General features: G+C 38.2%; 1 protein-coding gene across 1 annotated transcript in view; it reads left to right on the forward strand.

The window, feature by feature from the left end:
* The first annotated feature begins 2,375 nt into the window (after positions 1–2,375).
* Positions 2,376–13,041, forward strand: part of FIG4 (FIG4 phosphoinositide 5-phosphatase) — a 169,184-nt gene continuing 158,518 nt past the window's right edge. The window contains exon 1 of the mRNA XM_044676692.1: positions 2,376–2,438. Coding sequence (XP_044532627.1) covers positions 2,376–2,438 — 63 coding nt within the window. The remainder of the gene's footprint in view (positions 2,439–13,041) is intronic.

The raw sequence follows: 13,041 nt of genomic DNA on the forward strand, positions 1-13,041 counted from the left end.
TTAGAAGACAGAAGAGGAAAATGATAAATGTTAGGGGGGCTAAAGGAAAAAAGATACACTAATACACTCTTTCTGGAACTTTGAATTTGTCCAGCTGTTTCTGGAAAGCAATTTGGAATTATGCCCTAGAAGTTATTAAGCTGCATATTATCTGATCCAGCTATACAATTATCTGGTCTAGACACCAAAGCTATCAAAGTAGGAGCAAAAGGACCTGCGTATATAACCACATTTTCTGTGTATTGTTATAAGTAAAGTTATATGTATGTGCAGAGGGCAAAGGCATGGGAAAGCAGAGTAATAAATCTAGAATTCTACTGGAGAGAATCAGTTAGCTTATGCTGGAGAATTCATTCTCTCTTTACCTGGAGAGATGGATACCTTCCTTTGCTGGCTTTGGTACATCTGGACTTCTCCATCCTACCTGCTTCCCTGTTACCTGACTGAACCATCTATTGAGCTTCCTGTGTGATCCTGTACAGCTGAGCCATCTGTTTGTGAGAATCTGGTTGGGATCCTTTTGGATTCAAAACCACTTCTTGGTCCCTGTCCTGCCTAGCTGTTTAACTACCTCTATTACCACCAAAAGAGGGTTGTTTGGGGTTAATGTAGGATATTTATATTAGGGTCTGGGTCTCTAGATAGATAGGTGAGCTCAGTGTAGGGGAAAATCCACGAAGACTCCTGGCAATAGGATATCTAAATCTTGTGGGGTTTAGATAGAAATCTTTAGTTTAAGTTATCCAATTACCATTTACCTTTCCCTTGTTAAATTAAACACCTTTAAAATTTCATTTAAGTGGGTGTTTGTGTGTCATCTCAGAGTCTGGCTCTGCCAGCCCTGTACGTGGGTGGCCTTCCTAGAACTCAGGTTACTCTTCTGATACTGGCCTAAATAATATCCTATCCCATACCCAAAACCCACCTTAGTATTTCAGTATATAAACATATTTATAAGTAGCTTATGAAACTGAATAAATGAACAAACAAATCAACATATAAGAATCCACAAATGTCTGCCCCCAAAGAAGTGAGTTTTTGGCAGAGCTCATGACTTCCTACCTCCCAAGTTCAGTTTTGTGTCCCTTGAATCACATAGCATTTCATTGGAATAGCTATCTGAAGAATTTCTGTTGATCTTCCCTTTTGCTGAAAATTGCCTCTACTTAGATCATACTTTTGAAACTGTAGTCTTCACATACCCATAAAACACCTACAAAGAAATATTACTGTCCATTAGTATACTGATAATCACTTATTCATTACTGACACCCCAGAACACATTCATCCTACAGGTATCCAAGTAAATTCTCTTCATTATTTCCATGAAAAATCTCGTTTGGGCCCCGTGTTCCCCTTTTCTCCTTGAGATGAGGGAATATTATTTCACTTTTCTTTGTATCCTCAGAATTTAGCTTAGTGCTTGGCACATAGTAGGACTTTATAAGTTCTTGTTGCTTTACCCAAAAAAAGAAGGGATTGGACTAGGTGATCTTTAAGGTCTCCAAGACAACCTGATAATATTGTTGTTATTTGGGGTTCACAGGGAGGGTTTACTCCTCTTTTTTTCCCATGCAAAACAAGCAAGAAAAATCATATGCTTCAATCTGTCCTCTGGAGGTTGATAGCACTTTTCATAATGAGTGCTTTGGAATGGATCATTATATTAGTCATAGTAGTTAAGTCTTTTATAGTTGATCATCATTACAATATTGCTGTTACTCCTGATTCTAACCATTTCACTTTGATTCAGTTCGTGTATATCTTTAAAAAATTATTGATAACATTATTTTTTCTATTTTGAGTTCCAATTTTTCTCCCACCCTTCTGTCCATCCCTTCCCCACCCATTAAGAAAGCAAACAATATACATGTGAAGCCATGAAAACACATTTTCCTATTAGCCCATTTCATATAAGTTCCAAGATTACATTCTTCAATGAGACATCGTAGGATGAGGATGAGAATAACTAATAATAACCAAAACTTTAGAAAGAACACAAAACTCCTTTCTACTTCAGAACAAACGAAATTTCTCTCCTAGATCTGCGGGTCTAAGAAATCCAACCAATCAACAATCATCAAGCCCTGCAGCCAATCACAGACTACTTTTCCCTCCCAGCCTCCCTTGCCCTTAAGAAAGATGGCGCCTCCACCCTAATCGCTTGGTCCGTCGCCCAGTCCTTGCCCGGATTGGGGCGGGGCCTGACTGTTGAAAGTGATCCGGAAGTAGCGCCCCAGTCACCCACTACAAACACCTACTGACCCGGGGCGGGATTCTCCTTATGGCCCCTTCGCGGTTTGGTACACTGGACTGAAGGCTGGACGTGGCTGCTTGTGTTCCTCCCTCCCTGTTCCCTTGCTGGCCAGGCCGTCATGCCCACCGCGGCCCCCATCATCAGCTCGGTCCAAAAGCTGGTGCTCTATGAGACCAGAGCTGTGAGTAGTGACCAGGCGCTGGCCCATCTGGGGTGCGGGGGGAGGCAAAAAAGAAGGGGGTGTCCTTGCTTACCGGGTGGGATGGAGTCCAGCAGAAGGACCCGGGTCCGAATTCCGTCTCTGCAGCTTACTAATATACCTTTGTGACTTTGGCAAGTGACTTCCCCTTCTAAGAGCTTCCCTTTCGTAGGGACGTAGATTTAGACCTGGGAAGGATTCTAGAGTCCATCTCGAGCAAACCTCTTAATTTAGAGATGAAGAAATCGAGACCTGGAGTCGCTAAGTAACTTAGTTAAGGATTCTATGGATAGTAAGTGTCAGAAGCAGGATTTGAAGTCGGGTCCTCTGGCTCCAGAGGCGGCTCTTTTTTCTACTGCCTGTCAAATGAAGAGACTTTGCTCAATAATTTTTAAAGTCCATTTCAGATCAAAATTCTGTGGCCCCTAAGTTTCCTTTCATCTGCTTCCCTATTCTCAGCCACAGTTCTGGGGAAGTTAGCCTCCTGTTTTGTATCATGTGAAATTCATGTTCAAAGTGAAAACTTTGCTTAACACTTACTTCTGAACTTGAAACTTTTATATTTAGGCTTTAAAATATGATAATTGAAGGTCTCTGACGCAATACAGTAAGAGGAATGTTGTATTTGTAAGTCCAGATTGTTTTTCAAATATTTGCTAAATCAAGAGTATATTGGCAACAAGTGACACACTAGGAACACACTTACAAAAGCAGCTCACCAGAACCTGCAGAAATTGCTCATGTGATCTTTTAAGTACAATTCTTCATTTATAGTTCATATATCTATTGGAATACCCAGAATACAGGTGTAAAATTTAAGTTCCTGTGGAACATGAACATGAAATACAAAATCCAGGTTCAAAGTGAAAATGTCCCTTACAACTTAATATATTTGGGTTTCATGTTAAAATATCATTATGATTGGTATTTAATTAAACTCAGTTATTAGCAGCAGTATCTGACTTTTTTCTTAACTGTTTTGATTTTTAAAAATACCATTATTATTGGTGTTTGTGATTTGTACATTTATGATTGATATATTATGACTTGGATTCTGCTGGTAGCAATAGCTGACTTTTTTCTATCCTCTTTTGAGTGTTTTGTCTTTATGTAATTTCCTAGTAAGCATTTTTGTGTGACTTTAAAGGCCTATTTTACTTGTAATATTTAAATATTTTCATTGAATCTTCTTTGGGACAAAGTGTGCAATGCAAAACATTTTAATTCTTTTAAATGGATATGAAAAATTTCACTCTTTTTGCAGGGACTTGGGGGTACCTGGGTAAACCCTTCTGGATTTTTATTGTAACCTTAGAATCCCAAGTGGGGATTCTAGCTAATGGAACCGCACGATGCCAGGGCAGTTAAGGTCAGTTGGAATGAGGGTATATAAAGGGGTACCCCAAGCTGAAAGAGACAGTCATTCTGGGATCAGGGTACTGAGAGGAAAGAGGGTGGTGGAAACTACCTACTTAGGCCTACTTAGTTCTGTTGGCTTGCACCCCTACTTGGGATTCTGAGGGTACAGTGTTAACTAGAAAATATGTAAATTTTGTAAATAAAGTCAGCCCACTATTTCTCTTTCTGACTTGGAATATGTTGGCTGTAATGATTATTGTCCAATGTAAAATACCAAGGTATACCTTGCACATTGCATACCACTATAACAAAGCTCAATTGAATAATGGAATTTTGTTATAACAACTTATATACCAGAGAATTGGCATATAGTAATGGTTCATCTTGTACCTTTTTCAATGGAGTCTATTTTAAGGCATAGCAGAAGAAGCTTATCATATACTCATAAATTTTGTGCCATGAATTCCTCGGATAGCATTACAGTGAATTTCCCAATATATTTAAAAAGCTTGGATGAGCCCAAGTGGATTACACTGCAAACTTGACTAGGTCCTGAGCAAAAGATGTGATAGTAAAATATATCTTATTAATAAAAGATCTTTAGATAGTACTTCATAGTAAAAAGGGTATTGATATTTATAGAATCCAAAACAACACGAATATATTTGACACCTGACCAATGTTCTTTCTGTAAAACTCACTGGTATTTGCCTCCCTGATTTAGAAACATTGTTATAGTGCCAAAATGCTCTTCTTCTGTTGTCTTCGATTTCATTACTATAAAGGACACCACAGGTCTTTCCATTATCCTGATCCATAAGATACTGGGCTGTTCAGGTGTTCATGCTCGCACTGACTACTGGCAGAATGCTTTCTGTGTAGGAATTAACACATTCCTCCTATACTTATGACCAACCAATTCTTTGCCAAGAGGAGGATGGTGCCATTACCTCTACTCTTCTAAAGTGTTAGGTTTCATTATTGCCTTGGTTGGTTTACTGATGCCTTTAAGTATTTGTCTTCATGGTTTGGTAGTCATTGAAAGAATTGTTTTACTTTGTAGCAGTCCATATTGATCTTTCCAAGTTTCTCTGAGTTCTTTTTGTCCATTATATCTTAGAGTTCAACAATATTCTATTACATTTTTATACCACTGGCTGTTCACTTCCCCAATTAAAGAATGCCACTTAGTTTCCAGGTTTTTGATATCACCAAAAAAGCTTCTCTAAACATTATCATTGTGAGGCTTTTCCTTCTGTCTTTGACCTCCTGGGGTTTATGCCTGGTATTAGTGGGTTAGAGGCTTTCGTAACTTTTCCACTGTACTTGGAAATTATTTTTTAGACCATTTGGATCAATTCACAACTCCTCCATTAATTTATTAATTCTTGTCTTTCTACATTCCCTGAAACATTTACTATATGTTTTGTCTTTTTTCATCTTTGCCAATTTCTGATGATTAAAAATGTTTTTGAGAAAGCAAATTTATTTTAAGGCCATCTTTATCAAGAACATTTAAACAATGTACTATTTTCCTATGTGCTTTATTTATTCGTTTGATCTTGTTTAGGACTAATGTGTTCTTTTAGTGTTTCATTTTGTTTCTCTATTGTCTGCCATATTTTCTTCCACTTCCCTGTTTTTGTGTTCCAAATCTATTAATATAATTTTTGATGTCCTTAGAGATTTTTTTCTATTATGGACCAATTTTTTTTCAACTTATTAATTAAATTTTAAAATTATGCATTGAAAAGCTTAAGTTCTCACCTTTAATTGCTAATATCATTTAGGGATTTAATTTTTCTTTTGAGCAGTTTTGGAGTTTTTTGTTTGTATTTCACTCCCCTGCCTTGGGAGCCCACAGGATTATGTATCTCTTCAGGCATTGGTTCATTTTCCTTTGTCTTATAATATTTATTGAGAGTTGTGCTCTACTTGAGAATTTACTGCTCATATTTCCTTCTGGTTTTAGGTTCTTCTCTGTTGATTTAGCTGCTTGTTCTATGGACTTTAATTTTTCTTAAAATCTTTGATGTATTGGTCTTTTTATTGTATTTCCCCATGACTCTCCTTCTAGCTTCTTCTTTGAGATGGGTACTTATCAAAAGCTTCACTGCCAGGCTATCTCAGTCTCCATGCGTTGGGATATACAGTGCTCACCAGTTTATGTCCTTGTCCTGAGTACTTTTGCTGGGATGGGACCAGGCCTAGTAGAGTTTCATTCCCCTTTCCTTTAGGCCCTGGCCAGAAATATACATTCTCACCAACCCCTACTTCAATTCTTAGTTTGTGGTTCGTCCTTTTATTCTCCAGCTGGACTAAATCAGCATCTACACCTTTTTGAAGGGAGGAGGAAAGATAATTCCTGTCAGAGTCTTTATAATCTTGGTAGTTCCTATTCTAGGGTTGGGCCCTGGTCAGAAGGCAGTAGGTTTTTCTGCCCTTCTCTGCTTGTAGCTGAGGGTGGGGTTGGAGATTTCCCCAAGTCTCTGCACCAAGGTGGGCTCAGGGATCTCAATATAGACCTCAAACACAAAACTGCAAGTCACCTTGTGTATGAGGATCATGGGGCAAGTATGCTGAGTGAGTGTCTTAAGGATTAGAATTACCCATTGTTGATTCATAATGGTTTTACCTTGTTAGTCTCTCTTCTTTATATTTAGCTATAATTGCTTATATTTGGTGCATGAATTTCTCTTTCTGGAGGGTTAGAGAGTTAAAAGAGTATGGAGAAAGTACCTAAGTTGCCATCTTGCTCACATTACTTGGAAGTCTTTTTTTGTACTTTTCTCACAAATTCAAACATGTGTCAAATTATTGAATAAGTGTTTTTGGTGACAAATAATAAGTTGCGTGTATGTGTTTGTAAAATGCTTTAAAGATTGCAAAACTCTTTCTTCACGATTCAACAAATAAACCAGAATGTATTGTTTGTCACAATAACATTGTGAATACTGTCCTGGAAACATTCCTGTTGCTGTGCCTTCTTTCCTTCCTGAAACTACACAATTCTTTGATATGACTTTGGAAATGTGTTGAAATCTATGGACCATATGTTTCTAGTTGACAGTGATTTCTCCAGGACACATCCTAAAAGAAAAAAAAATAATCAGTTTGCATTTCATCTGGAGACTGCTGGGTTAGGAAAGGACTGAGGCTTTTAATTATGATTGGCTTTGGTTACAAGGAATGATAGCTGATTTATTTTATGCTGGAAAAAACATTCTTCTGAGTATACTTTCTCAATGGGAGGTACAGCATGTTGCAATAGAATGAATGCTGAATATTGTACCCCATATTTGGATCTAATTCTAACCCTGCTAATTGTTTACTTTTGTGACTTTGGATCAATCACTTCATCTCTCCATGCTTTAGTTTTCTCATCTTTTAAATAAAGATGTTGGTCTAAAATGCCTTTTAAGCCTCATTTGGTTAGGGCTGGATCTATATAATCCATGGCAGCTAGATGATGCAGTGGATAAAGCACTGAGCCTGAAGTCAGGAAAACTCATCTTCCAGAGTTCACATCTATTATCAGACACTTACTAGCTGTGTGAAACTTCGGCAAGTCACTTAACCTTGTTTGCTTAGTTTCCTTATTTGTAAAATGAACTGCAGAAGGGAATGGCAAACCACTTCAGTGTCTTTGCCAAGAAAATCCTAAATGGGGTTATGTAGAGTTGGACGTGAGTGAAATGACTGAACAACAGCTATAATCCCATACGCCCATATTTGATATTAGCTCCTTAATCACAGGAACCATGTCTTTACTAATCCTGTATCTCTGATTTCAACTTACACAGTGTTTTCTATACAATACTGATTAAATATAAAATTTATCTTTTAAAACCTTTTATAATCTGGCCCTTCCCTCCTACCTTTCCAGTCTTCATACTTTATTCTTTTTTATAAACTCCAGCAACACAGGCCCAGTGGTTCTTTTCACATGTCCTTCCATTTCTTCACTGAGTGCCTTTCCATCCATTTTGAAAAATATTTTGTATGTAGTTTTTTTTTTTTCATGTTATCTTTCCCATTTGAAAGTGAGGTCCTTAAAGACAGGTACCTGCTCTTTTGGACTTTCTTTAAAACTCTCACACTTAGTATAGTGCCTGATACATAGTCAATATTTAATAAGTAATTGTTGTCTGATTGTTCGTTGTTGGTAAGGACTTGACCAGTGTTGAATTGAATTGACTGACTCTTTTTGTGCCTAACTTCTGTCACCTTGTGGCCTGGTGTCTGAGTTGCTGTGTCCTGTGCGAGATTTAAGGCCAAATCTTGGGTCCTGGTAGGATTGTCCTGTCCATGTTCCTAAGGTAATGTGGTGGCACCTGTAAGAAAACTCTCTTACAAGGGTAAATCAGTAAGGGAAACCCTGGGATGATATTTCTAAGGTTAGGCAAGAGCGTTGAAACCTCAGAGCCCCCAACTGACTCCGAAAGGAGACAATGGCTTCTCTCTTTTGGCTCCCTTCATAATCATAAGCGATTATCTGACTGCGTTTATTTTAACTAAAGTTGGTTTATTAACAAGTCTTTAAAGGAAGGGATTAGGATAGAGGGAAGTTAGGGTTTGCCCTCAACCTTAAGCACAGATGAGGTTTTCAGTCTCTGTCAAAGTTTGAGCTGAGCTCAGGGCTCACAGGCTTATGGAGGTTTCCTTTCTTCTAATCTGTACTATATTTATGCTAGCTTTAACAAGTTCAAAGTCTTTAGCAAGTAGACAGTGAGAGGAAAAGAGATTTCTGACCTTCAGAGCTGGTTTGGCTTGTCTCATTGGGCTAATGCCCCCAAAACAGGCATTACAGGTCAAGTAGCCCCTTCAAATCCTTTTAGTTGATGTTATGATCCACAGGAATCCACAGAAAATCCCAGGAATAGAGATAGTTTCTATCCAAAGAGGCTGAGAGACTACCTTCCAGGCCCGAGGTTCAGCAAAGAGTCCCTGAGAGAGAGCCAACTGTCACGCTCCTCTGTCTCTCTGCCCTCCTCCTTCCCACTGCCTTCACTGCCAATTTCCTCACTCCAACCTCCGAAACCCTGTCTATGCAATTTCCCCACATACCTTATGGGTTCCATGGGAGAGAGCATGCTTGTGTGTGTGTTTGTTGTTAAGGTTTGAAAACCAATGATTACATTGATAGAGGTAACTCAATAGCCATTGTGAATTATGAAAGCTTTATATTTATAAAGGATTTTTCTTACAGCAATGCCCAATGGAATAAAATAGGCATTAAACTTGAAGAGTATTATCCTACTGATCAATACTATTTTATTAGTTTCTTTTACTACTTTTTTGATTACTACTAATTTTAATACTGTAATTTCAAATAATTTTAATATGGTAAACAAGTATTTGGATATTGACTGATGAAATTGAGCCTGACTCAAAAAATAAAATATACTAATTTTCTTATGTTGAAAAAAAGAAAACCAGTGATTATAATGAGACAAGCCAACACAGATGTTTGAGGATAAAACCTTCCCTGTTGTAGCATACCAAAATGTCACCTGAGCTATTGCTATACAACATAGAGATCTAGAGAGTATGTTGGGGGACATATAGTGTCAGAATTTAGATAGGAATTGTGCCTGTGATAACTTGTCTTCAAATCTGTACCTATCCCCTTTTTTGATCCCTTATTCTTCTCTCAATTTTGGTATTGATAGTATTGGTTGTCTCAGCTTTAGAGTTGGCACAGCTTTATTAGTAATTAAATCTGCTGATTTAGTATTGAGATGCCCATTAATAATAATGTCCCCACATGAATTTGAAGCATTGTTTCTAAGGGATAGAACACAGGTATTTTCTGATCAAAGACTTGCAAGATACGAGGTAACCTTGTTGGACAATGAAAATATTACTTTAAAACACTATACAACTCTTAACCCTGCCATCTTGCTTCCAGATTAACCAGTTTCAGGAGAACCATTACACAGTCGAGAATCTTTAGTGTCTATGGCTGAAAAGCCTTGATATAATCTCATGGACACTCCTTTAGATAACCCAGATCTAGTCTTATATACTGATGGTTCTTCTTTCATAAGGGATGGCATATGTTATACTGGAGCTATTGTAATCACAGAATTTGCCACTCTGTGGTCAGCTTCACTGCCCATAAATATAAGTGCTCAAAGTGAAGAACTTAAAGATCTAAAACACGCCTGAATAATTGCCAAAGACAAGAAGGCAACAATTTACACAGATTCTAGATATGCATTTGGAATATGCAGTAGGTATGCTATGGCTTCAAAGGGGATTTTTAACATTAGCTGGAAATGTATTGCAAATGCAGAAATCATTAATGAAGTCTGCTCTCCAGCTACCTGAAGTCCTAGCTGTAGTTCATAGCTCATTCAGGTGGAACTGACCCTGTCTCTAGAGGGAGCCACCAGGCAGCTAATGCTGCAAAACTTACTGCCTTAGAAGGGTCTGAATTAATTTTAACTTTGGCAACAAGTAACGATTCAGATTTACCCCTTTCCTATAATGAACAGAAAGTGGGAAAATGGAAACAAAAGTTCAAAGCAAAACAGATCAATGGAGTATGGGTATCATCTGAAGGAAAACCCCTGCTCCCTAGAAGTTTTTATCACTAAATATGCCAGTCTGTTCATAAAAATGTCATTTTGGCATCCAGGGCATTGTAGACTCTGTTAAAAGAAGATGGATAGCCCCTGATATAACTACGATAGCCTCTAAAGTGTGTGCAGCCTGCCCCACCTGCCAAGCATATAACCAACATGCCTTTTGTGGCAAAGCATTTGGTGGGTGTCCTCTGGCTTACATACTTTTTGAACATCTGCAAATTGATTTTATCACTATGCCAAAGGCTGGACATTATAAATTTTGTCTAGTCATAGTGGATCAGCTGACCAGATGACCGGAAGCATTTCCTACTGCCCAAGCCACAGAAGCTTTTGCTGCCAAGGTGCTCTTAAAAGAGATTATTCCTTGCTTTGGCCTGCCTACATGTATTGATTCAGACAGGGGAACTCATGTTACTTATTCAGTTTTATCTCAGATATATTCTTGTTTGGCAATCACTCCCAAATTCGATGTACCATATTATCCCCAGAGCTCAGGCCAAGTTGAAAGAACAAATAGGAAAACTGTGCACTAAGACTCATTTAAAATGGCCTGAAATTCTCCCTCTAACTATTTTATTTCCAAAGCAAGACTAGGGGAGATCTATACATTTCACCATTTGAGATGCTTTTTTTCTCCTGCATACATATCACTACTGGGTGGGGGGAGGAACAGGACACTTCTATCGCTTCATATATACAGGACTTGCAGATCAAATTGTGAGAACCCCATGAATCTGGAACTGCAGTACAAGCAGGACCTAGAGACTTTTCACTTCATGACCTACATCTGGGAGATAAGGTATATATAAAGAACTTCCAGCATACTGGAGCAACTCAGCCTGCCTGGGAAGGTCTGTTTCATGTACTATTAACCACTCCAACAGCTATCAAAATTGGAGAAAAGGACTCTTGAATTCATTGCTCACATGTGAAATGGGTACCTTCTACTGACACTGATTGACTGAATCCTGTCACATGCATTGGATTATAAAAGTCCATAGACAATTTGGACACTATTTTGGCTGACACATTGAATTCCTAATTTTTCTTATTATTGATTTTCTTTTTCTTTTCAATAGAATATTTGATTTTATCCTTTCTTGTTCCTTGTACTTAAACTACATATGATCAATATTAATCTTTTTTGATTACAATAGAATTAGTTAAAAATATCCATTTGCTCTAATATTAATGCATACACAAAAGCTTTAGACTATGGAAACCTGCCATTGATTGATAAATATTGTAGGACTATGATTAATAATCGTGTCTGATTCCAGGAGAAGGGATCACAAAAGAGCCATTATATAGTGACAAAGCACAAGGTCAAGGAGACCAGTGGGATTAATGAGATCTGTGCCAAGGCAGAGGATTTATTTGAGGTTCAAGGTAGTGACTGTTTGACATACCTCAGACTCAGGTCTTCCCCGTGCCACATTCTGACAAGTACCTTAGTTTGGCTGCCATTTTGGCTCCCCTATCCCTAAGAGTGAAGGTAAAAATCAGAACAGGGAAACATACTTCCTTTTTACATCAAAATCTAGTCGTTTTTCCTCTCTTATAGTATAGCAACTTTATGTAGTCCTGGCTACCAGTGGGTAAGTGCTATATTGCTGCATTTGTTCTACAGGCTTGTGAGACATAAATCACTTTAAGTGGGCCCTAATACAAGAAACTGTTATGGATTTATTCTTTTTTTACTCAGAAATTTTCATGTACATAGATTTTGATATTTTGGTTCTGATTTTGAATTTATTTTTTCTTTCTCCTAAAATTTAATTTTTTTATGGGGCAGCTTGGTGACTCAGTGGATTGAGGGCCAGGCCTAGAGACGGGAGGTCCTAGGTTCAAATCTGGCCTCAGACACTTCCTAGCTGTGTGACCTGGGCAAGTCACTTAACCCCCATTGTCTAATCCTTACCACTTTTCTGCCTTGGAGCCAATACACAGTTTTGACTCCAAGATGGAAGGTAAGGGATTAACATTTTTTTAATTAAATTTTTCTTCTATTTGTTTTTCTTTTCTTTTTCTTTTTTGTTTTTGGTTTTACTTTTGGCACTTTACACATATACTCCATAACTCAACCATGTATCCTGAGTTGATATGGGTGCTGGTCAACACCCTCCTCAGAGAGTATTGTATAATTTTTTTTAACATTTATTAATATTCATTTTTAACATGGTTACATGATTCATGCTCCACCTTTCCCCTTCAACCCCCACCCCCGCACCCCCCCCACCCTTGGCCGATGCGCGTTTCCACTAGTTTTGTCATGTGTCCTTGAACAAGACCAATTTCCAAGTTGTTGGTAGTTGCATTGGTGTGGTAGTTTTGAGTCTACACCCTCAGTCATGTCCACCCCGACCCATGTGTTCACGCAGTTGTTTTTCTTATTTGTTTCCTCTCCTGCAGTCCTTCCTCTCAATGTGGGTAGCTTTCTTTACCATAAATCCCTCAGAATTGTCCTGGGTCATTGCATTGCTGCTGGTACAGAGGTCCATTACATTCAATTTTACCACAGTATATCAGTCTCTGTGTATAGAGTTCTTCTGGCTCTGCTCCTTTCGCTCTGCATCAGTTCCCGGAGGTCTCTCCAGTTCGCCTGGAACTCCTCCAGTTTATTATTCCTTTTA

Source organism: Gracilinanus agilis, chromosome 4 (assembly GCF_016433145.1).
Source record: "Gracilinanus agilis isolate LMUSP501 chromosome 4, AgileGrace, whole genome shotgun sequence".
In the NCBI taxonomy this organism is placed as follows: Eukaryota; Metazoa; Chordata; class Mammalia; order Didelphimorphia; family Didelphidae; genus Gracilinanus; species Gracilinanus agilis.